General features: G+C 37.8%; 2 protein-coding genes across 3 annotated transcripts in view; both read right to left on the bottom strand.

Moving 5' to 3' along the window:
- LOC107730993 (polymerase I and transcript release factor-like) overlaps positions 1 to 3,066 on the bottom strand; it is a 24,023-nt gene extending 20,957 nt beyond the window's left edge. The window contains exon 1 of the mRNA XM_016541963.1: positions 1,988 to 3,066. Within this exon, the coding sequence (XP_016397449.1) occupies positions 1,988 to 2,539 (552 nt within the window). The 5' untranslated portion in view covers positions 2,540 to 3,066. The remainder of the gene's footprint in view (positions 1 to 1,987) is intronic.
- Positions 3,067 to 3,852: 786 nt separating this feature from the next.
- atp6v0a1a (ATPase H+ transporting V0 subunit a1a) overlaps positions 3,853 to 27,222 on the bottom strand; it is a 28,995-nt gene continuing 5,625 nt past the window's right edge. Inside the window, exons 3-22 of one of the 2 annotated variants that reach the window (XM_016541983.1) lie at positions 26,287 to 26,365; positions 26,016 to 26,113; positions 24,300 to 24,428; positions 21,745 to 21,827; positions 20,146 to 20,272; positions 19,926 to 20,008; positions 19,258 to 19,351; positions 15,339 to 15,551; positions 13,116 to 13,266; positions 12,776 to 12,915; positions 9,956 to 10,119; positions 9,653 to 9,743; positions 9,449 to 9,567; positions 9,152 to 9,368; positions 8,951 to 9,058; positions 7,909 to 8,019; positions 6,517 to 6,534; positions 5,950 to 6,067; positions 5,159 to 5,330; positions 3,853 to 4,807 (exon numbers count right to left, since the gene is read on the bottom strand). In XM_016541983.1, the coding sequence (XP_016397469.1) occupies positions 4,714 to 4,807; positions 5,159 to 5,330; positions 5,950 to 6,067; positions 6,517 to 6,534; positions 7,909 to 8,019; positions 8,951 to 9,058; positions 9,152 to 9,368; positions 9,449 to 9,567; positions 9,653 to 9,743; positions 9,956 to 10,119; positions 12,776 to 12,915; positions 13,116 to 13,266; positions 15,339 to 15,551; positions 19,258 to 19,351; positions 19,926 to 20,008; positions 20,146 to 20,272; positions 21,745 to 21,827; positions 24,300 to 24,428; positions 26,016 to 26,113; positions 26,287 to 26,365 (2,409 nt within the window). In that variant the 3' untranslated portion in view covers positions 3,853 to 4,713. The remainder of the gene's footprint in view (positions 4,808 to 5,158; positions 5,331 to 5,949; positions 6,068 to 6,516; positions 6,535 to 7,908; positions 8,020 to 8,950; positions 9,059 to 9,151; positions 9,369 to 9,448; positions 9,568 to 9,652; positions 9,744 to 9,955; positions 10,120 to 12,775; positions 12,916 to 13,115; positions 13,267 to 15,338; positions 15,552 to 19,257; positions 19,352 to 19,925; positions 20,009 to 20,145; positions 20,273 to 21,744; positions 21,828 to 24,299; positions 24,429 to 26,015; positions 26,114 to 26,286; positions 26,366 to 27,222) is intronic. The other variant, XM_016541989.1, reaches the window with a different exon arrangement.

Consider the following 27,222-nt stretch of genomic DNA (forward strand, 5'->3'; position numbering starts at 1 on the left):
GAATCGATGCGTTTTTGTAAGAAAAATATCCATATTCAAAACGTAATAATCACTTGAATCTAGCTTGCGCTCACTGTAAAACGGAAGCAGTTCCGGGGGAATTACGAATTCTGTGTACAACTGTTGGCGCAAGCTAGATTCAAGTGATTATTACGTTTTGAATATGGATATTTTTCTTACAAAAACGCATCGATTCGCTACAGGAGGCCTTTGTTCACCCCCCGGAGCCGTGTGAGACACTTTGTTTTGTGGAAGGGTGCTTTTTATTTCACGTCTTTTGGACAGAAGCAATGCAACACCCGCTGAGTACAACGATAGAGCTTGAAAGATCAAAGACCATTTTTAATATAACTCCGACTGGATTCGTCTGAAAGAAGAAAGTCATATACACCTAGGATGCATCGGGGGTGAGTAAAACACAGCCTAATTTTTATTTTGGGGTGAACTAACCCTTTAAGGATTTAGAGAGAATCTGTAAAGAGGAGTGGAGCAAAATCCCTCCAGAGATGTGTGCAAACCTGGTGACCAACTACAAAAAACTTCTTCGTCTTACCTCTGTGCTTGCCAACAAGAGTTTCTGCACCAAGTACTACGTCATGTTTTGCTTGGGGATCAATTACTTATTTCACTCACTGAAATGCAAATCAATTTCTAACCTTTATATAATGTGTTTTTTCTGGATTTTTTGGTTGGCATTCTGTCTCTATATATTAAAATAAAAACTACCATAAAAATGACAGACCCTTCATTTCTTTGTAAATGGGCAAACTTACAAAATCAGCAGGGGATCAACTAAATATTTTCCCCACTGTATCTCTGCAGTAGATTTGGGTGATATCTAATAATACCAAATATTAAAAAATATTAAAATACTACTACGTTACTCATTACAAATATTACTAGGTAGGTAGGTAGGTAGGTAGGTAGGTAGACAGACAGACAGACAGACAGACAGATGCAGTTAACTCAAGGTATGTGCTGATCCAGTATTGTTCAGAGGTTGCTGTGAGGTTAGACTGGAACCTTTGAAGGTTCACTAAGGAGTGGGCTGACACTTTATGATACTGAGTGAGAAATTCAAGGTCAAGCCCTGCAGAGGAATCCATGTGTACTCCAAAAGAGACCTGGGAAGGAAGACTGCAAATCCACACTCATGCAGCGGAAACTAGCAAACGTGATCATGCTTATCAATTATATTAGTATAGTTCATTAGTATAGCACATTATATTAGTATAGGACATGAATTATATAAGTAGATTCGCAAGCCTGTCATGGCAACTAAAGTGTTTGATTGCATTATAAAAATCTAACGAAACAGAAAGTGGTCTAAGACTTTACCCATTTTTTATTTATTTGTTTTTTGGTGTATCCACCTCAAATACACTTAGTAATAGATTGAACATGAAAAAAACACATGAAACTGGATTTATACATTTATAAATGGTTTGAAATCAAATAACTTGTTAATGCGTCTCGGTCTGAATATGATCACATTTCATTTTTTCCCCCCAGATTTCTATAAGTTTGCATCATTACTATGACAGCCAGTGTGGAAATGTTAGCAAAAGCAGCTGCAGTCTAAACAACAAAACATCTGGTCAAACTAAAATTGCTGTTTCAACAGTTGGATTTGTTCTAAAAAACTAGAACAGCAAGGAAAAGACCACAGACCACCTGAACTCAAGCTTTTATAACCAAACACAAACCAAACACAATTAGCTCTAGTTCCACAATCAGAAGGTGATCTAGCCCATTGGATAGAGCTGGGAATGGTAACCAAACTACTGTAGGTTCAAACCCTACAAGAACTGAGCCATGCAGTTGAGTAAGGGTTGCTTGAGGGTTCCTTTTAGTTGCTTTTGAATTAAGTATGAGCTAAAAGACTAATTAGTATCCATTAGTTAAGACAAATGAAAAGAAATGGGATGCCAGGCTTAGATATCAAAGACTTCGCAATCAGACGTTCTGCCAAACACCCATTACTCACCTGGAAGATGAGCACTTTGAAGTTTTTCCTCTTGAGGAGCTCATGTTCATTGTTCTCCAGTTTTTTGATCTGTCCCGCTTGCTTCTCCAGGTCTGTGCGCACACTCTTCACGTTGACGTTCACCTTCCGCACCTTGTCCAGGAGCTTGTTGACCGTCCCAGCCGTTCCAACATGACTCTTCGCCAGCTTGGCCAGCTCTGTCTGGATGCTGCTCATGTTCTTCTCCATGGTTTCCTGCTTGGCCTCGAGACCTGTCTGAGTCTGCTGGATCTGGTCCACCACACCTATGATATGGTCTAGGAGTGCCAGGACCATCATGCCAGTTGCCTGGGCCTCGGATTTCTGGGCCTCACCACTGCCACCTCCATCGAGTCCTGGCCCCAACACCAGGTCCACCTCTTCTGCTGGGTCATCGTCGTCACCTCGTTTTGATTTGAACACCTTGGAGGTGGTGGCAGGTTTGGTGGCAGCAGGGACCAAGGCGACCTCCTCATCGTCATCAGAGACTTCGGCGAAGACGGCACGCTCCAGTTTGAAGTCTGTGTCGGCCATGGCTTGGTTTCAAGTAGACTCCGAAGAAACACACACAAGCTTACTTGCAGACAGAGGGCAGAAGCATGTACACTTGTGGCACTTGTGTGCAAGAATGCCGTCCTAGGGTAAAAATAAAGCACTAAAAAAAGACTTGAATGACAGTAGACACCTAGCAATAGGAGCGGAATGACTCCAACTTGCAAGCAACAAGCTTCGGCAACTCTTTCAAACTCTTCTTGGCTACTTCTAACCAATCTTTCTTTCAAGTCACATGTACTACCTACTACCACTATGCACTACTCTCTAGGTTTGCTATAATGCCTCAAACTTTCCCTCCCTTCCTCTTTTCATCAAGTCTACTCTGGGACCTCGGCCAGTCGGTGGAAGCAGACTCTCTCTCCAAGGTTTGTGGGAGTGTGTGTGTGACCACAGCTCCCTGTGAAGCCCGTCCGTCAGGTCTTCCATTTCCCTCCTTAGTCCAGCCCTCTACTGTGATCACTTACTGTAAGGTCACACCCACACTGACCCTTTAAGGGGAGTCTCCACCCTCCCTAGAGCCTGGCAAGGGACACATGGATACATACCCACCCATTAATTTACGCAAGAGTATGAGACAAACAACTCAAATCGATTTATGACTCATTAAAGCGTAAACCTGATCTTGAAAATAGTCAAAGACATGTTGCACTACTGGAAACACCATAGGCATTACAATAAATGAGTCTAGATAAATGGACACTTGTATAACAATAACGTTTTAAACTTTGTGTTCCAAGTGCGTTAATATTTAGTTCAACAGGACTAAGACATTTCTGTTTGTATGGCTCCGATGGCGTTTGCCAAGTTCCAGACCAGAGTATGAGAATGGTGTGGAGTGGAAGCAGAGTTTTGTGATTTTGAAGGAGCTGTTTTATTTATTTATTTTTAATGTTCGCTTATCACCCCAGCACTGGAATGAGAGTTTCCTCTCTAGCAAGTATGAGCAATTAAAGGACTCTTTAAGATGGGAGAGGGGAAACTATAAAGCTTAGTACTGTTTGTTTGTGTAGAAAAATACTGGTCAAATTTGGCCTGAAATGAAATTAAGCAATATCACAAGAGTATGAGTGCTGTCTTTCTAAATATCAGCTTGGCTAAATTGAAACCACAGCAATAACACTTAAAAAAAATATATATATTACGTAATGTTTATTAACATAAAAATTTTAGGTATCATATAATTATACTATAAATTATTAATAATGATTATTAAATTAATTGTATCATACACATATTGACATGATTCATTAACATATATTTTCTCACATGTGTGCAAAAAAGAAAAAAACAAATTGAGTTCTGGTCCACTCCTTCCCCTTTATTGGCAAACAAAACAGACATAATCCCTCAGCTTCACTAACTGCTTTTACTTGGTATAGTTAATTTCTTCAAAATTCCCTCTGACATCTATCAAACCAACACATTTTCTTCAGGAGCCAATGCATGCGAATGTTGTAAACTTATTTCTAAACAACAATAAAAAAACCCAGAACTGGGCAATGCAGCAGATTCATGAGATTGACATAATTTAGATGTGCATTTGCATTTAATCCTAATAGCAAACCACACACCAAAAAAACTAAACAAAAAAAAACACCGGCAACACAGTTCAAAGCTAACTAAAATATAATTATTCTTTACTTATGTTTTTGAAGGAATGCAAAGATCTGCAATAAATCTGAGGGGATTATCTGCATCTATTATTCAGATATGCTTGATGAGGATATCATCCTCTCAGCAGAAGCTTGTGAAATGCCATAAAGTGAAGATTTCTTTGCTGTATTTGAAATGAGGTCCCTTTGCATGAGATCTATTATATAAATGTGTCAACATAAAGGATAAAAGATACATAAAAAACAAACTCTAATAATTTAAGAGACTGGTTTGAAGTTATACAAAACGAGTTTGAATTATTACATACCAATATATATTAATGCAAGAATTGAAGAGTAATGAAATCGTTGCGAATATGTTTTGCAGATCTATAATTTTCAGCTTGAACTAATTACATCTTGTTTACCTGCTTGTAAATTATTCCATTTCTTTCCTGATGTAGAACACCTGAGAAATTTAGAGCCTTACAAAGTCACAGTGTTCACACAAATCATGAAATCTCACAAGCAATCTGATAGTTTGGAGGGAGAGAATGAGGTTTAGTCTTCAAACTTGCCCTCCAGAATGCTGTCAAATGTAAAAGGCATGAACTTGAAGCCTTGTCCAGTGTAGAATTTATTCTGGAACTCAACCCTACAGAAAATAAGTGGGGAAACAAGGTCAGTGGATTGCAGGGCATAAAAAAATACAAAAACAAAATAAAATAAAATTTGATTATTTTCTAGCATCATTTTTTTTGGACATAGATTAGATAGAAATTGTGGTAGCATCTTTTCAGGAAGTGAGTTTGGTTTTAGAATGCAGTTCTTACACAAACTCAATTTTGTGTGTAAATAATAACGCACTCAGAAGAGTCAATACAACTGTATTTTGCTAGACTAGCAGTGTGTATGTAGCAACTGATAGGGGCAACAAAGAGTCATCTGCTCTTTAAACTTTAAATGCTTTAATTTATAAAGGCAAACATTGTGTATGTGCACTTACCAATGCAATCTGAGAGCATGAAGGAAGGCAGACAGCCCTTCCATGATCAACAGAATAAACACTGTCAGTGTAGCAAAGAAGGCAAAGATGATTGACAGGGCAAAGAATCCACCAAAATTCCTAGAAGCGAGGCCCATGTGCATCACCATTGACCACAAGACCTCAGAGAGCTCTGTAAGAAAACAGAAACACTTTTTAAGAAACACCTTGTAAACAATTAATTTTTTTTCTCCACATTGCATATTGAGTAGTGGTCGACCGATATGTGTTTTTTGACAGCCGATGTCGATGCCAATATCTTGGAAAGCAGGGTGGCCAATGGCCGATATAATTGTATTTATTTTTATTAATATTTAAGAAATTTGAAATAATTTGAGCGCAGCCGCTCTCAGCGCCTCGAACGCATCGGCCAAACAGAAAAACTTATCGGCCGATGCCGATATTTGAAAAATGCCAAATATCGGCCAATATATCGGCCTTGGCGATATATCGGTCGACCACTAATATTGAGAGGAAAAACATACTGACATTTGTACAGGGTTGCAATTCATGAATTTCCATTACATGAATAGTGCATGGATTTTATTTAGTTTTTTATTTATTAGAGATTACAAAGACTTTAATTGCTAGTCTATAAATTAGAACTTAGCATAAACTAATTTCTATGTATTTCCCAGGCCTGGAAATCAGTTCCAAAATTCGCTGATATTACCAGGTTTTTTATGATCATGGGAATTCTGTTCATACTTCCTTTGGGTGGAATCAGTACAATAAAAGTGAGTATTACTTACGCGCATGGGCCAGACTCAGCGCCCAAAGCCGTAGATAAGAGGCGGTATTTGAGATGCAGCCTAAGCAGTATTCTATAGTGTGAATGGCTTGATGCACTGCAACATCTGCAAAATCAAACTAAAGAGAGAAAGAAAGAGAGCAATAAGACCAGTTCAGACTAATGAAAATACAAACATCTAATCCCACTCCCAGCTCAATCACAACATGATTAGCAGCCCTGAATCTCACGGGCATGAGAACAAAATCACAGCACACGGCCTTTCAGATCATCAGCATCACTTGGTGTGATTTATATCGTAATTACACTCCAGCACGGCTCACTGGATCATTCCTATGTAATGATGGTGGCTAAAAAAAAGGAAAATTAAAGTCTAGAAAAGAATCTAATTGTACTGGAAAAGAACCGAACACCAATTACAGGAGACAACCCAAGACTGAAGCCTGCAGTAACACACACAAGCCACCAAGCAAGAGGATTGGACGGGTGATGGTGCACATACACACACACAAATGTAAAAAATGACAACAAATATCTACACAGAGTCGAGAAGGCTGTCTGCTCTTACCACTTCCTCCTCTGACAGCTTGGAAGGTAATCAGACACATGCACAGACAGACACACAGGGTTAAAATAGGGTTAATGACAGAATCTGATGAAGAGATAGTGAGAGGAAAAATACACTTAGATTTACAGAAAATGCAAAGATCTATTGACCAGCACATTTATTGTCAGTCACAGCAAAATGCAGTTGCCCCAAAAAGTATTCAGACACTTAAGTCACACCTACAAATGAATGACAGTGCGTTAAATAAAATATAATAAAGCAAGTGGCATTTATTTTAAAGAAACACAAGTAAAACACATCATAAAAAGATTTGTTAGGTTTAAAACAGACATGATTTGGACAATATTTTGGATATTTTCTGTTTGTCAAAAGAGGAATGTGATGTGATGAACGACACCTACTAAGACACCTTTGCGAAACTGAGGGGGACTGAATAATATGTCCACTAAAAATCGGTTGAGAAATGTAAGCTATTTACAAGGTCTAGTGTCATTTGTTTCAAGATGCCACTTGGTTTTTGTAAATTGATTTTTAAGTGCGGCTTCAGTGACCAATTACTTTATAGTCACTGAAAAGGCCAAAATGGGAAAGATAAACAATCCTGGGGATTTGACTTCAGTAAATTGACTTTAATGGCTGACTGTGGTTTACTGGCAGGCCTGCTTGGAATGGAAAGAGGAAGATTATTTGGCACTAACGCAATTAAATGATTGCATCTCAAACCTCAAAATAATGCAGGTTATCGGTCTCCATTTCATTTCCAGAGAAAAGAAATCGGTCTCCATTTTATTTCCAGAGAAAAGAAACCCAATTAGCCAGTTGGGTGTTTGTTTAGTGTTTTGAGGCTGGTGGCCATGGGATACAGTGGTTGGGGGGAGAGATAGTGCTTTTAAAAGGGGCTGCCCCAGTTTAGACCAGCACTGGTATGCAGATCACAGATCCAGTGAGTCACAGAATGGAATGCCCACTGGAGGCGAGCGACCCCACTGCCAACTGCGGCAGTTTTTACATGCAGTTTTTGGTACCTGGGTGTGACTTGTCACCGTGTGGGTGGAAACAAGTTTCACATAGATTACTATGAAGAAATTCACTTTACTTATTCTCATGAAAAAGCGTTAAGTTATTCTCAGGATCAACAGATAACATCACATGTCGGACAGAAAAACCTGACCCAAACAAATACCCAGATAAATGGGTTGGCAGAACTTATGTCATTCTCTGGCTAAAGAAAGACTATTGTTATATTTCACAAACTAAAGCATCTTTGTAAAATGGAAAAGAAACAAGGATGGGTAAACTATTTAATGAGTAAAATAAATTATTAGTTATTTATATAGGCTAGTTAAGAGAGAGACAGGGAGACAGATTACAAGAAAGAAAATGTTCCCTCACCTCAGGCAATTCTTCTTCTAAGTTTTGGGAAAGCTGGTCATGTTGTATGATCTCAGCTTCATCCTCTGTGGGTCCGTTACCCACACGGATTCCCCCAAAGTTTTGCGTTCCCTGCAGCAAAAGTCACACTAGTTCATGATTGTGTGTAGAAGTAATGCATATGTTTTAGCTGAGCCATTATATAATAATCTAGGTTATCATGGTTCCCATGCTTTCTAACCAATAAAAACAGCATATTAGAATGATTTCTGAAGAATCGTGTGACACTGGTGACTGGTGTAAATTAATGAATAAATTACATTTGAAAACATATTAAAATAGAAACCTGTTATTTTAAATTGTAATACATGCATATATATATATATATATACATACATACAGTATCTCACAGAAGTGAGTACACCCCTCACATTTTTGTAAATATGTTATTATATCTTTTCATGTGACAACACTGAAGAAATGACACTTTGCTACAATGTAAAGACATTGTAGCAAAGTGTCATTTCTTCAGTGTTGTCACATGAAAAGATACAATAAAATATTTACAAAAATGGGAGGGGTGTACTCACTTCTGTGAGATACTGTATATATATATATAAAATTGTATTATAAAAAATAATTTTCTAAAACAATGCAATATTTCTGTTCTACTGAAGTTTTATCAAATAAATGCAGCCTTCATAAGCATAAGAGACTAATTAAAACAATATTTAACTATCCTACTGACCCCAAACCAGTAGAGTATATTAACAATAAAAAATTACATGACCTTTCAAAGATTGTATTCATTTCCATGACTTTTCCAGGGCTGAGAATTACTTATGAGACATCCAGGTGGACATTAATGAATATTCTGAAGAATTTCATTACTGATGTAGTAATGATTGTTCATGTTTACAATCTAAACACTCCACATCCCACATACGCCTTACTCTGGACACGGAAATTACAAGATAAAAACAAAAGACACTGTCTAAAAATAAAAAGCTTCAAAACTGGACGAGTAGCAATCTCGAATTTGGCGTGTCAAACAGGTCCTTACCAGATGTCTTCTCCAGAGGTATTGCCTGCGCATTACTAGGGTCTTTACTATAAGCATACACGGTACACAGGCGAGAGCTGTAATAACTAGGAGACACTGAATTACAATCTACAGAGACAGAGAAAAAGAGAGATACATTAGTTTTAAATGTCAAGTTGTCTCATTTGCCACATATATTGATGAATTTGTCTGTGTGTGTACCTGTCCCGTGTAAAAAGGTTTGTTGGTGGGATCATTGAAGCTGAAGAGGCACATGTTGATGAAGGCTATTAGAAGGCTGGGGGCTTCTTTTGAGCTCTTGGCATCATATGCCAACCACTTGTAAAAAATGAGCAGCACCAGGTAGCCAAAAAGACTGACCATGAAGATGATCTCAGGAATAAAACCCAGGAAGATATTCAGAGGTTTGTTGAAGTACCTTCATACGTAGACAAACACTTAAATTAGCATTAAATGTTAATACAGATCTATTGAGAGTAACAACGGACAAGAGCGTACAGGTGATTGAAAAGACTGAGAGTAACTCCAAACGTCATGTGGATGACTCCCAGAATTATCGACATCTTCATCTTGAAGGAGTTCAGAAACGTCAGCTTATTGGTGGCAATGTTCCAGATCTGTAAGATGAGAAAGGAAACTGCTCTTAAAGGGCTGAGGTTAGACTATCTTTGCCACAGAACTGTTCAGAAACTAGGTGCTTACTGGGTCAATGCCAATTGGATAGGGTCCATTAAATACTTTTGGCACAGCAGGGTCCAGCTGTAATACCCGGTTATCATCTAGTGTCTTAGACCTGAAAGAATCAATAGAAAATCAGTGTTAAAAAATAATCATGACTTACTAGCCATGCATGAAGATCTAATCTGAATGATCAATTCAAAAAGTGGCTGATTATGATAAACTTATGTAAATTTTTTTGAGGGCCTCAAAAAAACAAAACAACAATAACAACAACCCTCAGAGCAAGATCAATGTAAAATCAATGGGTTGGAATGAACAACTCACGTCCAGTTGCCTCCTTTCTCTCCAAACATGGGTCTGACACTCCAGCCCGAGCCAAAGACATTGAGAGATTTGGAGAAACAGTCGTTGTAGATAATCCCAGTATAGACTGAAAATATTCCCATCAGGAGAATAATGTAACGGCCTGCAAAAATCATGTTAAACATCTAGAGAGAGAGAGAGAGAACACTGTGATTTATAACCAAATAAATGTAGAATCAACAAAAAGAAAGTATATTTAATACAATGTTTGTTAAAAGGCATCTGTTTACCAATTACTATCAAGGTTCCTTGAATTTAAGTAAAAGCCATAATTTATGCCTAAACTGTACATTTTCAGACCATGTTTTTTTATTAACAGAAAATTATAAATCTTATAACTTTTAAAACAAAACTTAAAACAATCATCACACAAATCCACTCTAATAAATGTCACACAGCTTTAGTGTGAAGTAAACTAGGGGTGCACCGATCTGATACACAGTATCGTATCGGCTCCGATACTGCCATTTGCTGCAGGATCGGGAATCGGTCAGAGGAGACCAAACCAAATACGATATTGTGCGTATACTACTCTGTGTTATTATTAAACCCCATGAAAGGCACAAAAACATTATAAAGCACCATAATGTTTTTGTGCACTAGGTTCCAAGTGTTCTGAAGCCTTTTTATAGTATAATGTGAGGTGCAGATGAATATAAGTCATTAAATTCAAGTTCATGTAAACTCTGCTCTCCGCTGCGGCTGTCTGTCATCCTCCGTTCAGCATTCAAACTGTGTGTCATGTTCGGTTACAACAGTCAAGACGGTGAAACTCTCTCAAGATGATTCAGTGCTCCTATTATTATACTTGATCTGTAGATAAAGATCAATGGTTTTGCATAAAAGGACTTTATCTTGCTGGAGTTTAGTGCTGTTTCTAAATCATGTTACTTTCTACCGTGTGTCTGTTAGATCACAACACTGGAGTAGAGAGCACTATGAATCATTCTTCACGTGCACAGCAACTGAAATTTAAAACTGTTAAAAGAAAAGACTCTATCACAGATATAATACACTACACATCAATATCTCTTCCCTTTGTGCTTTGAACTTTTCTATGCGGAGCGCTGCACGCTGTGACTTCGAGTTGCTTCAAGCGCATCATTCTGTGCACGTGATGCGCATAAGCGCTTTGTGCTGCTCTGTATTGAAAGAATGTTAATAGCCTTTCTTGTTGTCTTATCTATCATATGTATCAAGGTTCCTTGAATTTAAGTAAAAGCCATAATTTATGCCTAAACTGTACATTTTCAGACCATGTTTTTTTATTAACAGAAAATTATAAATCTTATAACTTTTAAAACAAAACTTAAAACAATCATCACACAAATCCACTCTAATAAATGTCACACAGCTTTAGTGTGAAGTAAACTAGGGGTGCACCGATCTGATACACAGTATCGTATCGGCTCCGATACTGCCATTTGCTGCAGGATCGGGAATCGGTCAGAGGAGACCAAACCAAATACGATATTGTGCGTATACTACTCTGTGTTATTATTAAACCCCATGAAAGGCACAAAAACATTATAAAGCACCATAATGTTTTTGTGCACTAGGTTCCAAGTGTTCTGAAGCCTTTTTATAGTATAATGTGAGGTGCAGATGAATATAAGTCATTAAATTCAAGTTCATGTAAACTCTGCTCTCCGCTGCGGCTGTCTGTCATCCTCCGTTCAGCATTCAAACTGTGTGTCATGTTCGGTTACAACAGTCAAGACGGTGAAACTCTCTCAAGATGATTCAGTGCTCCTATTATTATACTTGATCTGTAGATAAAGATCAATGGTTTTGCATAAAAGGACTTTATCTTGCTGGAGTTTAGTGCTGTTTCTAAATCATGTTACTTTCTACCGTGTGTCTGTTAGATCACAACACTGGAGTAGAGAGCACTATGAATCATTCTTCACGTGCACAGCAACTGAAATTTAAAACTGTTAAAAGAAAAGACTCTATCACAGATATAATACACTACACATCAATATCTCTTCCCTTTGTGCTTTGAACTTTTCTATGCGGAGCGCTGCACGCTGTGACTTCGAGTTGCTTCAAGCGCATCATTCTGTGCACGTGATGCGCATAAGCGCTTTGTGCTGCTCTGTATTGAAAGAATGTTAATAGCCTTTCTTGTTGTCTTATCTATCATATGCTGCTGCCTCATTACTGTGCTATAAATGTAAAAGAAATATATTATAAAATAATACATTTTAATTTTTAGTATATATTTACATATAAATATATTTACTTGTTTTTCATGGATGCATTTTACAATACAAAGAGTAATTATGTAACATTTTACCAGATTTAGTCCTACACTTATTCACTTCAATTTCTTCCCCACTAAATAATATATTTTTTTTACTAAATGTTTAGATTTTATAAAATTGTGCACTCATCATTTTTCTAGAGTAACTTTTGCTGATAAAATATCCACTAACCTAGTTTAATAGTTTAATAATAGTATTTTTGTCATAGATTATGAATGTATATTTTTTTATTTGTTATTTTTCTGTATAATGAAGTTGTCTATATTTAGTAGATTGTGTTTAACACACAAAACAGTGATGATGGTGCATCCCAGTAAACCATAATAAAACTTTTATTATTCACATTCGAAACTTTAATTTTCATGCAAAATCACTAGTTAAAAACAATTAGGATCAATATTTTCTGTATTCAGGATCTATACTTGGCTATATGACATGAATAATATTTGATTTGAACAAGATGATCAAACAATAATTATGAGATCAGTGGATAAGTGGATGGGAGGATGGATACCTCATTGTCGTTTTTCTGGGCAATTAATCGGCTCTCTCGCAGTACCAAATAAAGTGCAGCGCAGGTCATGAGTACACCGTGACCCAGATCGCCAAACATGACCGCAAACAGGAAGGGGAAGGTGATGATGGTGTATGGAGCTGAACACATGAGCACAAACATGGATACAAACAATATGTTTTGACACTCACAAAAAAAAATTTAATAAATAAAAATACATTAATTAATTAATAAAATTTTTTTTTAGCACAACAGGATCTGCTGATCTGCAGCTCATTTTAATCACTACAGAGGGCTTTGGGACTTGCTCTGTGACACAAATATTAAAGGTCAGGGTTACCTGGGTTGATTTCCCGGTAGTTGCTGATGCCGTAGGCATCAACGATGCTCTGAAAGCCAGAGGTAAACTTATTGGTTTTGTTGTAGGTGGGTGGGGTCTGTTTGGTCTGCATTCTGTTCAGGATAGAGGGAACAGTGGATCCACTTTTCTCCTGCATGAAATTTAAACAAACAGTCGTGCATTAAAACAAATGCTCCAGTTTGCTTCCCAGTAAACAGTGGCTCAGTTTTATGCATGCCTGTGCCCACACGTATAGACGTATCTTTGCAACTCTACATTGCATTTATGTAAATGTTCATTTATCTGTGGAAACTTGTTTGCTTAAATTGTGAACTGAACTTGAGTACTGACTCTATAGCATGTAAGTGCGTATGGAGGCAATGTGTAAGACAGTTGATATTAATAGCTGCTAGTCAAGTAAGGCATGAGGAAGAATGCCATGTGTACGTACAGCCTTTGAACTAGCATGCAAGCACAATCCCTCACATTTCAACAGACTGCCTACATGAACTTAACACTATTACACTTCTAGTTTAAGTTAAGAAGGAAGCCACTTTTTTGTTACCAAACAATGCCTTACATGGATTTACAAATTGGCTGTAAGAATCCATCTGTAGATTGCTGTAAGTCCAGCATTATATATATATATATAAAGACTGAGAGGCAGACACAGAAGAACAGAAGGTGAATTTGTGTGAGCAGTTAATCCTCTTACAATGTGACTATTATACGGTTAACATTGCAGTGACCTCTGACCCTTACACTATAACCTCTCACCTCAGGGCTTACAGGAATTACACCCACTCTGCCCTCACTGTCCTGCTGCAAGGTGTGAGAACCCGGACCTCACAGAGGCATCACACCATCTGCTGTGAATAAGCTATGAGAATCTACAATCCATCACTGAAGGGATCTTCAGCACACTACTATACCAACCAATTCACTGAACTGTGTAATAAATCAGGAAATAAATACTATGCGAACCAATCTCTCTCTAATATCTGTCATAACATAGCGGAGAACATACTTGCATATACAAGTTTGGTTCAGGTGTTTAGTTGAAGTTGAGATTGCTGTGCCAAAGCATTGACAAACAATCATTCTGACTTAATGGCTATTAAATAAAGGCACTGTATACTGGTATGCAATAAAAACACATTATAAATGTCTTTTAAATACATATTTAAACTTTTTCATGAAACATTTATGTATTTTCCAATTCATTTAATGTAAATCTGAATTTATATGTTTTATCGGTTTTCTCATCAGAGCAGAGCAGAAGTGATAGACAGAGTCCACTTGTGGTGCTGTGAGAAGGGGATCAGGTTTCAGCTGCTCTAGACCACAGGAAAATTCAAACTTTGATCTGAGGGGTCTCATGACTCAATGTAAAAGCATCTGGGCATTCCGTCCTAACACTCAGTCCCCTGTGTGCATGTGTCTGTGTGTCCTGGTATAATAGAAGCTAAAGGCACATTTACAAAGTGTGAGTCATTGTATGTGATGACAAGAACAAATCGGCTACTCCTTAGAGACAACATGTGTGTGGTGGTAATATATGGGGTCTATCATATCAATGTAAATTGGCCTAAATACAGCCCCAGTGTAATGCAGCTTACAACAGGACTTTTTTTAAGACCTGCACAAATTAATACTTAATACTTTGTCCATAAAGATCAAACCCATAAGATCTCAAAACAAATCCTGTATCTCAGATTCTTTTACTTAAATATGTCCCAAAACTGTGCTTTATATCGTTCAACAACAATTTTTTGTTTCAATAGGATATACTGTCTCAAGCCATATCATGGGGTCTTTAAAATATCTATAAACTACAACAGCTCTAATAAGCCTATATTATTTCTCAGATTAGCCTAAATACAGCTTTAGTACATCCCTAATTAGAGTTCAAATGACAATGACACAGGCCAATTGAAACATCTAAGATGCTGATTTGAGATCAGATATCATGCATATAAATATGAATGAATGGGACAATTAATGTTTTCCTATTGCAATGGGAATTGAGTGATGCGCTCATTAGAGAGTAAATGGAATTATAAAGAGAGAAAGTTATGTTGTGATTTGATTTGCTGGATTCAGTTATACTAGGTAGCAGCCTGAAGCTTTGAGACACTGTACCAACCTCCTCTGGCTTAAGATCTTAGTAGTTTTACAGAAACATCAATCAATATACGTGTATGCATGAGTGTGTGTCCTCACCGTGCCCCGACGCAGGGCAAATTGAATGGAGTCTAGATCCGACACGGGGCACCAGATCTCAGCAATCAGACACTTCTGAGTGACATCGATGTTGCAGAGGTTCAGAGTGTGATAAATGGCTTTCATTTTCCGGACCTTGATGAACCATACCCGGACAGTCTTGGCAGCCGCCTGCAAAACACGCTGCCTGTGATCCTCCGTCTGATTCAGCACCTGGAACACACAGCAGAGAAGAAGAGGAGGGAAATATGAGATAACTGAACAGGTGAGGTGACATACACAATTAGAACTGAAAGAGCAACCTGAGAGACCTGAATCTCAGCAGACTGCAGTTTAGTGTCAAGTCTGACATAGAAACATGGTAATGTTCAATATCCTATAAATGTCTAAATGATTTTCCATACAAAGAATAAAACTGTTGTGAATATATTTTTTTATGGCTGTCAAGTCAGGCGAAGTACACAAAGTAATGGTTCTCCGTTTAGTTTGAATTCGACATGACAGAAAAAAAACATTTGGGATTCAGTAAGGAAGATCAGTAATGACTCTGGATGATTCACTGGCTCAGTTAATCAGATTCAAACTGTTAATTCGCTCATGAGATTGTGCATCTTTTTGAGGACCCATCAAAAGTCATTTGTTTTTGCATGGAACAAGAAAGATTTAGAAGTATTTTGCCAATGCCATCCCACTTTTGTTGCAAAAGTTATTCAGAGCTATTGCAAGAATAGCGACAAACAGGAGCTCAACTTCGGTTATTTGTTCACTGAAAAAGTATACAAGCCACTTCTGTCTGCTCTTGTATGAACAGGAAAATTCAAGAGCCACACCTGTTGGTAAATATGTTTGTGAATCCTAAACATGAGTTGTGTGAACATAGCCAGTATGGCTTCTATTTAAGTAAGGCGGATTTCTCAATCATTCAGGAGTGGCCAGGGAAGTGTGCCAGTATCTGGTTGGCATGTTGGTGGCTACATTAATGTCCAAGTGCGCATTCTTGCTCACACGGGTGGGACATACGCAGCCGCCCACTCTGAAATCAGACACACTTGCCCATGCTAGAATATCCCACATGCTCATCCATGCTGGAAACATACAGAGACTCGCCCACGCTGACAAATCAGGCAAACTTGCCCACTCCTTGCACACAAACTTGCCATGTAATAAATGAAATAATGTGTCCCGAAGAGCTACGGTCTTGCTCAAACCGCAACAGAAACACCAACAAGGCATGTGTATCATACTAAAGGATACCAAATTCTCTCTAAATCTGTGAGAGGAACACAGGGACATTAACGATTCCTGCCCGACAGACACACACACACACACACACACGTGCATAGTGACCATTCTCTCTCACCTCAGGGGCAAACAGGCCCGCTAATAGCTCGAAGTGAGTCAGTGACATGGAACTCGAGCGTGCACTCTGTCTCGCCACTGTCAGTACTCTTGTGCTTGGATATGTTCCTTCATTTCTTTTGAATAGTCAGAGAGCAAAGGGATATGTATGTGATTTTTCAGAAGGCGTGAGATAAAAGAGAATCAGTGAATAAGTGTGGCAAATATGAAGAAGCACAGACAAGAACTCTCACTATGAGACAGTCGCTGTGAAAAGCACCTTACATTTGAAACCAGATGTGATGCGATGACAACAAGACTTTCTTTTCCCAAATCAGATTTTTGTCAATCGATTTCTGTTGGCCAGTTTTGAGGTTAGCCCTGCCTACAATGGCCTAAAATGTTGCTTCACATAGCTGTCTATAGACCTTAATCAGGTATTTTGAATTTAACACAGATAAAAACAAGGCTGTGAGGGACAGACTTACAGTCTTCACAATAGCACACACTGTAAAGGTCCTAGATCACGTAATTTTCACAACTTTTAAAGCTGTTTTATGGCGTTTTTGTCTACTGAGAGTTCATTTCAAAAAGATGTCTCATAAGCTGAACAATCGGTATGTTGTTAAACAACAGTACAATCCATTGAACTTACTGTCCTTCGAACCCTTTACAACCTTTTATTTCATTCCTGTCAAAAATTAAACATGGCACAACCCTGAGTAAGGTTTATTAAAGTTCAAATTCTGATTGGCCAATTTTTTTTGTTTAACACAGCATATCACTATCAGCGAGTGTGAAAAAAAAGGCATGATGCGGAAATTTGTACATGCCACTGTGCAGACACTGAATAAATCTAACGTGAGAACTAAGCGGCAGTGATAAACTACCATGCCATGTGCTGAAGGTCTAAACTGTGTGGGCATCTGTGAGGGTGGGAAGCTATGAGTACTATGTAAATGTGTGAGGACACACTCACCCAAATTTTTCCTTCCCAAATAAGGCACTGTGAGAGATTCTCTCAAAGACCCAGAGCTGTAACACCATCCAAGCAATCCCCCATTACGCCTACTAGTAGCCCCAAATGATTCACTAAGGGAGATTCCCTCAGCCGTACAAACCGACAGATACTGACTGTGCGCTGACATAGTCAGTGAACAATTCATTCAAATCACCCTGCAATTTACCGTAAGTCTGTTACTTTAATCTCAGCTCAAGAGAGGGAATAAAAAAGAAAAACAGAGAAGGAAATGAGAAAAAAAAAATAAAAACACACACACAGCTGTGCAGAGTTTTGAGACCTAAAGTCTAATCCAGAGGTTTTCAAAGTGACACACACACCCACAGGGGGCGCCACAGTATATCAGGGAAGCCAAAAAGAAAAATTCAGTTTATCATGAATTAAAAAATAAATAAATAAATAATTTTAATAATAATAATACATTTAAATAAATAGACATACACTTTCATACTGTAGTGATCTGTAAGGAAAATGCAAAATAATGTTATTGACATAAGAACAAATATAGATAAAAATTTCAATTTCAATGTGGGCAACAGGAAATATTTAGGGTCTGTTTTAATTTAAGTCGCTATGGATAAAAGCATCGCCAAATGCATATGTAATTTATATGACAGTAAGAGCGCAATGTTTTTTGACATTTGCTTGTAATTGATTGTTTAATTATTTATTTTACTTATAGTAAAATCTGCCCTGCTCTAATCTAATCTGTGTTTAGTACAGCACTAACTTTCTAATCACACTCTCATGTCATGTAATTCCATTACGCCACTCAGCTGCAGTTTATGAAGCAAATGACATCAATTGATGTACTGTCAAAACGTATTCAGTCATATCACTTCAAAACCAGCATGCATTCATGAGTTTGTTGGCTCTCCTGTTTGAATCTTTTAAGCACTCAGTAAACAGCTACGCTTTGTTTTTCTACCTTATTTTATGATCATCATTTTATAATCCCTGATGTAAGAACCTCTGTTTAGACTGAGTAGTGCAGGAACAGAAGGAAATTATATTAAATTCATGGATGCTGCTACCATCATAAACTCATTTGTTTTCATCAGGGCCCAAGATCAGGTTAGGACTGTTCGTTCACATGCTGCTCAGATAGAAACAGATGACACACACACACACACACACACACACAAATGAGGACATATCGACTTTGATCAGACTACAAACAGGTGGTCTTGCCATTGTGCCGGTGCTTACATCGTTACTATATCAGCTGATGCAGATGCACAGAGATATTGGCGATGCCATCTGAATAAGCAGATCAGATTTCATCATTTGTAAAATGACAGTGCAAACAGTGTGGCAGGATTTGAAAACTAATTCAGATTTGGGGGCAAAGTGAACAAAGCAACAGAGAAAACAATCTTAACAGAACTAGATCCGGCATCCATAAGATTTAACTCGCCTCATACAAGAAAAAAAGACTGTCTACATTCACTTATTGTGGCCAAAGAAATAAAAGAGAGACCTTTGCTCATAAGCAGAATTAAGTCTTTGTGAGAGAACGTGAGTGTTTAAGTGTGTGCACATATTGCACATATGTCTTACCATCTGGAGATCATCAATTCGAGTGTTGACTCCAACTGCCATTTCCTTCCTCTCTTGAGAGGTCTCAGGACAGGGGTAAAGAGATGCCCGAAACCTAACATAAAAATATTGGTAAAATATATGAATATGGAAGATTTTAATTTTAAGAATATGTCAAATATACACTACACTATCAAAAACACTATCAAAAGTTTGGGGTGAGTAAGATTTTTTTTGTTAAAGAAATTAATCGTTTTATTCGACAAGGATGCATTATATTGATTAAAAATGGCAACGAAAATTATGTTACAAAAGATTTCCATTTCAAATAAATGCTCTTCTTTTGAATCCTGAAAAATGTATCACGGTTTCCACAAAAATATGCACAACTATTTCAAACATTGGTAATAAAAAAATGTTGAAATTTCAGCCTTTTAAAAATATATTTAAATAGAAAACAGTTATTTTAAATTGCAATAATATTTCACAAGATTACTGTCTTGTATTTTCATCAAATAAATGCAGCCTTGCTGAGCGTAAGAAACTTCTTTCAAAAACAATACATAATTTTTTACCAACCCAAAGTCTACAAAATCAGAGAACAATGTCATGTTTTCAAAATCTCATGTAAACACCATTTTCTTTTGTTTTGGTCACTGTATTGAGACTGGGCAGCGATATTCTCGTACCCTTCACAAATCTTCTTGACTCTGTTTTTCAGCTGGTCTCCCTGGAAGAAAATGATGAACACTGACTTGTGTACATGGTCTCCCTGGAAAAAAAGGAAAAAAACAACAACACATAAGAGCAAGTTCCTATTAAATATACAGTTATAATCCAAAATGAAAATTATATCTTGAAAAGTTATCTAGAAGTTATTTATTTTTATTTTTCACAGGGGAAACTGACTGTGGCAGGGTCCTCAAGTGGATCCTCGATATCTGCCTGTCGCAGGAAGACATTTCCACGACAAACTCTCCACAGCATCCTCTCGAAGGTGGGAATCCTTTCTCTGCCTATCACCCCTGCAACAAACCTGCAACCAGCGTCAACGGTGAGTGAAGTATATCAGTATCCTCCAACAGCAGACATCTGAAAAATGAAACTGATATCCAGGAATACCAGACCTTTGAGGTACTTCAAAAGTACTTCAGGTTTTAATAAAAACCTGAAAATATGAAATTCAGGTGGGATTCCCCAATAAGGATTGATCTTAAATCTGAATTAAATCAAATTTCTGCCACACATGTATGTGTCGTGGTACTCTCGTAAACGCGTGTCGACTGACACGGAAGAGAAGAAATTGTTAAAGAAAGTTGTTATTTTTGTTTTCTTCGCGCACAAAAAGTATTCTTGTTGCTTCATAACATAACGGTTTAATCACTGATGATACATGGACTATTATATTGATGTCCTTACTACCTTTCTGGGCCATAAAACGTTTTAGTTGCGTTGCTGTCTTTGAGGGGTCAGAAGATGAACGAAGGTCTTACGGGTTTGGAACGACATGATGGCGAGTAATTAATGACAGAATTTCCATTTTTGGGTGAACTTTGATGTTACTGTAACTCTGGGTTAACGTTAATCCTGTTTCTCCATTACTTTAAACTCAGACTGAAATCTCAGGTAGAGATTAAATTTAAACTTGCAGATGAGGTTGTGTAAATTCACAATAAATCAAACTGCAGTATTATTTATATTTTGTGGTGAAAGACAAACACAGTGGATGCATTGTCAGGCCTCTCAAACACATTGTGTGAAAATCTGCACATCTATTACTTTACCATCTGGCCTTAGTGTCATGTTTCAACCCCCATCTAATAAATGATCTGCATCCTATATTGCAAAAACTATATTATATTAGTATACATCCTCATTCCTCTTTATTTTCATCTCTTAACTCTTCTGATGGTGCTTTCCTTTCATCCAGTGCTCTGAATGGAAAAAGTGTTTCATGTTAATTATACCAGAATTATCAATCACAGATCAATGACAAAACCGCTGGCATTAGCAGCAGTTACATAAGAATGTGAGTTAAATCCCTCTTTATTACTTCAATTTTACTAACATAAACCTCTTAAAAAGATACCACTCCCTTTGTACTGTGATTCTGAACTTAATCCAGAACAATAAGACCGTAACTACCAGCGAAACATTTGATGCATTTACTATACACATATACCCTAACATTTAGAGCCATTTAAAAGACCTGTTCTGCATTCTCCTAGAGCTGTGGCGAAGAAAAAATAGGCAGGCAGATCAGAAATATACAGTATATCAGAAAGTGTGGTATTTTCTAGTGTTCAAGTAGGCCTGTTTCAGTGATAGTGAACTGTATCTTTAAGAGATGCAGTTTGCAAGGTAAAATGATGTGGAAATACACTGAAAGCATTTCAGAAGAATGAGTTCAGGCTGCACTGTAATATCCACATATGAAGCATCCATGTCTTAGCTGTCCATTTAAGATAGCTTAATAGGACAGAGTTCAAAGCCCACTGACATACTCACCCAAGCCTGAGAGGAGCGCTACGTCCGACCTCATTCGGATCCAGTAGAGTTGATGAATCTTCCAAAAGTGCAGGATCTTCCATCTAACAAAAAGGAAAAGAGAACAATAATTTATTTATCTCTTGCTTTAGAAATGATTTGATTTTGAATCAATCAAAGTTCATTGTAGTGTTGATAATATTGTTTCGGGAAATTGCTTTCTAAAAAATAAAGGGCCCTTTACATACAACAGGGCAAAGGTAATTTCAGGAGGTATCAAGCTGTTGTAGTTAACTTAATATTGATAGATGCTGTAATAGTTCAGAGTACTCAAACTTCTTCTACCCTTATGTCATCTTAATTTTTCAATGCAATTACCATTAAAAAGATGGATTTATTTTAGAGTCAATCTTGATATTTAATAATACTCAATCAGCTGACAACATTTACCCAAAGAAACTTACAATACACGCATTACAGAGAAAACCAGGGTGATGTGCCTAACTCAAGGACACAGAGATTGCAGCACAGGGATTGGTCCTTGTAAAGTTTGAAACAGCTGTTTTTTTTTTAACTCTGAGCCACACCGCCCACCACCAGTCTGTGTGAGAGCCCAAGTTAGTGTAAAGTGAATGATTACAAGACAGCTAACAACTTAAATGCTTACTCTCAAATGACATTTTATAACTTGTAAAAGAAATATATCACAATAAAATGTTAAAGTTCAGATCAGTGTTCAAGAAGCACAGAAATATTTGGTCAAAGATCTCCAACAGGCTGAAAGACAGAAAAGAAACACCCTGGCAGTAGTTGATTTTCACGGGCACAAAAGGCTGTTTTTTTTTTTTTTTTTACAGTTTCAAGAAACGTGTGAATAGGGAGTCGAACACCTTGCAGAACTGGTCTTGGGAAGGGCAGTTTGACATTATCATCAGCGGCTAAGATGTGACCAGGAATTCAGAGAATGGCCTTTTAATCTGTTAGACATGCATCTGTCTTTGTCAGCTTGAACATTATCACAGACATGGGGAAAAACATGGTTCCTCTGTATGTGTTACAGTGTTTGTTCATTTGACTATTGAATGGTGTTAATTATTCTGGTCTGATGGTTTGTATTCAAATACTACCCCTGTATGACATTTCTGAATAAAGGCCATTTTACACGGTAAAGGGGAACCAGTGAGTTTCCAGTTTAGGTTAAATGGAAGAGAAGTGGAATGTGGCAGAATGAAAGGCGACACAGAAAGCAGCATCGCAGTAAAGTTAAGCACAAAAACAGAGTTTTTGCTACCTTTCTTAAATGTTACATGCAATTGACAAATCCGGGGTGATTTTACCCACAACAAATTAAATAGTATTCAGCTTTTATTTGGTCAAAGAACAATGTGGAAGAGAGGTTTATGGCAGTATTTTATGGCTTCACTAGCCATCATTTACATGAAACAGACAACAATATTAGTCATGGCCAAAAGTTTTGGCAGTGACATAAATTTTGTGTTTTGCAAAGTTTGCTGCTTCAGTATTTGTAGATTATTTTTCCACATGTTTCTAGGGGAGCCCTCTCTCTAGGGGGCAGTCGTGGCCTAATGGATAGGGAGTCGGACTTGGAAGGCCCGAAGGTCGCGGGTTCGAGTCTCAGGTCAGTGGGGGGAGTGAATGACCAGCGCTCTCTCCACCTTCAATACCACGACTGAGGTGAGACCCTTGAGCAAGGCACCGAACCCCCAACTGCTCCCCGGGTGCCGCAGCATTGGCTGCCCACTGCTCCGTGTGTGTGTTCACGGTGTGTGTGTGTGTTCACTGCTGTGTGTGTGCACTTGGATGGGTTAAATGCAGAGCACAAATTCCGAGTATGGTACACCATACTTGGCCACACGTCACTTCACATTCACTTTCACTTTGAAGTTCTTGATGATCCAGTAAATGGTTCTTTCAGGTGCAATATTCTTTGTAGCAATTTCCTTGCATGTGAGTCCATTTTGATGCAAAGCAATGATGGCTGCACGTGTTTCTTTGGAGGAAACCATTGCTAACAAGAACACAATGATTGGAAACGCTTCTTCCCTCCTTTTATAGCAATCAGTCTGCTCTTTCAATCTAATTAGTATGATAGTGATTAACCTGATATGATTAGTCAATTAATGTTAGCATTTTGTGTCAGGATCAAAAAACTGTGAAATTAGTTTTTTGTGAAAAGTTCATTTTTTGGCCACTGAAGCTTTAGCAATTATTTAAAATGCATCTGATCATTCTACACAATAATCTAGAAACAATGTGAATGAACACCACAACAGCTTAAGCAGCAAACTTTGCAAAACACAAAATTTATGTCACTGCCAAAACTTTTGGCCATGACTGTACAGTAATAACCTCATTCAGATGCAACTTATTTTTGCACAAGCTGAAGCAGCAGCAGATATTGTTGTGGTTGCACAGGCACGTTTCACACCGCCTCTCAAGAGACAAGTAAGACTGCAAGATCACAAGCAAAGCTTGCCGCCTGTTATGTACCATGTAAAATGCCTCTAAGACCACAGGAAACTCTAAGGTTTTGTAAGAGATGAGGTATTACAGACCTCATCAAAGAACTGCTGTGTTCGTCTGAGGATGTGCTTAAGCTCAGTCAGCTCCAGGAAGTTCTTCTTCAGGGCTTCCTGGTTGGTGTTGATCTCTTTCAGCTCATTCTCCAGCTTTTCAAAGGTGGCCTACAAAAAGTGAAAAAAGGACACATCGCATTTAGTGCGCATTTATTCAAAAGTGTTCACAGCTTAAGTACTGTCAAATTCAAACATATTAGATCAGTTCCAAATCCTAATTAGCTAATAAGCACAAATAGAGGCAAAATAATCGATTGATAACTCTTTTCCATTAGAATATATTTTAAATTGTAATTTATTCCTGTGATTTCAAAGCTGAATTTTTTGCAGTCATTACTCCAGTCTTCAGTGTCCAGTCTTCACGTGATCCTTCAGAAATCATTCTAATAACATGCTGATTTGCTGCTCAAAAAACATTTCTTATTATTTTCAATTTTGAAAACAGTTGTGCACTTTTCAGTATTGAATGGCACATAAGAATATTTGTAATCCATCTCTCTCCTCATCCGCCATCACAGTGTTTTAGCACTGTGCTCTTCACAATGTATTAAAGGGGTCATATGATGCTTTTTTAAAGATCATTATTTGGTGTATTTGGTGTAACAGAATATGTTGACATGCTTTAATGTTCAAAAAACACATTATTTTTCAAATACTGTACATTATTGTAGGTCCTCTATGCCCCGCCTCTCTCAAACGCTTCGTTTTCACTGTCAAATTCAAACATATTAGATCAGTTCCAAATCCTAATTAGCTAATAAGCACAAATAGAGGCAAAATAATCGATTGATAACTCTTTTCCATTAGAATATATTTTAAATTGTAATTTATTCCTGTGATTTCAAAGCTGAATTTTTTGCAGTCATTACTCCAGTCTTCAGTGTCCAGTCTTCACGTGATCCTTCAGAAATCATTCTAATAACATGCTGATTTGCTGCTCAAAAAACATTTCTTATTATTTTCAATTTTGAAAACAGTTGTGCTGCTTAATATTTTTTTGGAAACTGTCATACATTTTTTTTCAGGATGTTTTGAAGAATAGAATGTTTAAATGATATATAACTATATATAATAGGGCTGTGCAATTAATCGCATGTGATTGTCAAACGCATCTCGTCAGTAAAGCCGGTTCTGTGATTGGTAGTAAATCGCCATCATCTGCTTTCAGATGGAGCGGCATTTACTACACAGAGCCGTAGTTCTCTGACAAGCTACGCAACATCGCGTTCAAAAAAACGAATGCGATTCATCTGCGATTATGAACGCTATATTGCCTAGCTTGTCAGTGAACTACGGCTCTGTGTAGTAAATGCCCTCTCTCTCGCGCTCTCTCTCTCTCTCTCTCGCTCGCTCTCTCTCGCGCTCTCTCTCTCTCTCTCTCTCGGGCGCTCTCTCGCTCTCTCTCTCTCGGGCGCTCTCTCTCTCTCTCTCTCTCGGGCGCTCTCTCTCTCTCTCTCTCTCTCTCACACACACACATGATGCGCAATGCCTTCTCAGTGAAGGATACATAATACCGTCTTAAAATTTTGGCCAAAATAAGGTATTTTAGGAGGCAGCATAGTTATGATGATTAAGATTAACCATTTAGGAACAACCTTTACATCATCTCTTGATATATTGCTTCTGTAGGCAGCGCACAATGTTTTGAAATGCAGCGATTTTAATTATTAATATTAATTTATTACGTTTTTATACCTCCAAATCAATCATGTCTCGTGGAAAAGGGACCTCTGGGTTCTCCCCTGTGTCTAAAACAGGTATGTTAGCCTTTTTGATTTCCTTCTCAACAAATCCTTGAAAAGAAAAAAAAAACATGATCAAGCAGCGAAAACATAGCCAGAAACAGAAAAGGAAAGAAACAATATGTTCTTGAACATCTTTCCACTGAATTTATCCAGAACACATAATGCTTTGTCAGAAATCATTTTCAGCTCACTACGTCAGCAATGCTCACTCAATAACTCACTTAGTTTGCGGTCCATCTCCTCACACCGACGGACTTCATTCACAAATTTCCTCTGGAAAACGTTCACATCGGGGTTCAACTGCAATTCAAAGAAAGAGAAAAGGTCACTGATCTATTAATACACAATTACCATTCTCTCAAAGACAAGGAAGCCACATTCACACCCAGAGGTGTAGGAAAAAGCTGCAAAGTAGTCATATTCACAGCGGAACAATGAATCCACATGAAATGAAAACACTGCTGGCTGATAAATAACTAGATGAGGGTTCAAGGATGAGTGAGGGCTCTAAGGCCACTTTGAGCATTGTTTCACAATCATTCCTGTATAAGGTCATAACGTTTGTGTATCTGATAGCCATTTAAATCTTCCCCAATTCAATTTCATCTGGTCGTAAGTCTCACATTCTACTGAATATTCTTTGTTCGCTACCTATTTCACAGTCCAGTACCAGTAAAATCAAGTTCCCAGACTGAGTAAACAGTAAAACAATGTTCAAAATCTTGTCTGCAACACGTCGCATAATCATCAATGCTGCAGGGACATAAAAAAGGAAGGAAGGAATTACACCACCACCGTACATGTCTGGTCCTGAAGCATTTCCGGTGGTGGCATGTTTATAACCAAGACCTGTCAAAACAAATTGAGTAGTGCACACTCTTGATTGTAGCTAAAATATAACAAATACAAAATGAAAATAAACAATGTAGTAGGCTTGCCGCAATAGACGGTGCTGACGGTGATACGGTGTTAAGCCGCAACAACGGTTACGTCACTTGCCCACCGTGTCACCGACCCCCACCGGCGTTTTGATTTTTTATAGTAATAAAAATAATTTAGTTCAGTAAAAGGACACTACAATTAAAAACTGAACGCGGCTACTCAATGCAGCGTGCCGAACGACAGTCGCATCACAGATCACATTTCATTTCTCCAGT

The sequence above is a fragment of the Sinocyclocheilus rhinocerous genome, unplaced genomic scaffold, assembly GCF_001515625.1.
Source record: "Sinocyclocheilus rhinocerous isolate Xijiao unplaced genomic scaffold, SAMN03320098_v1.1 scaffold1185, whole genome shotgun sequence".
Lineage (NCBI taxonomy): Eukaryota > Metazoa > Chordata > Actinopteri > Cypriniformes > Cyprinidae > Sinocyclocheilus > Sinocyclocheilus rhinocerous.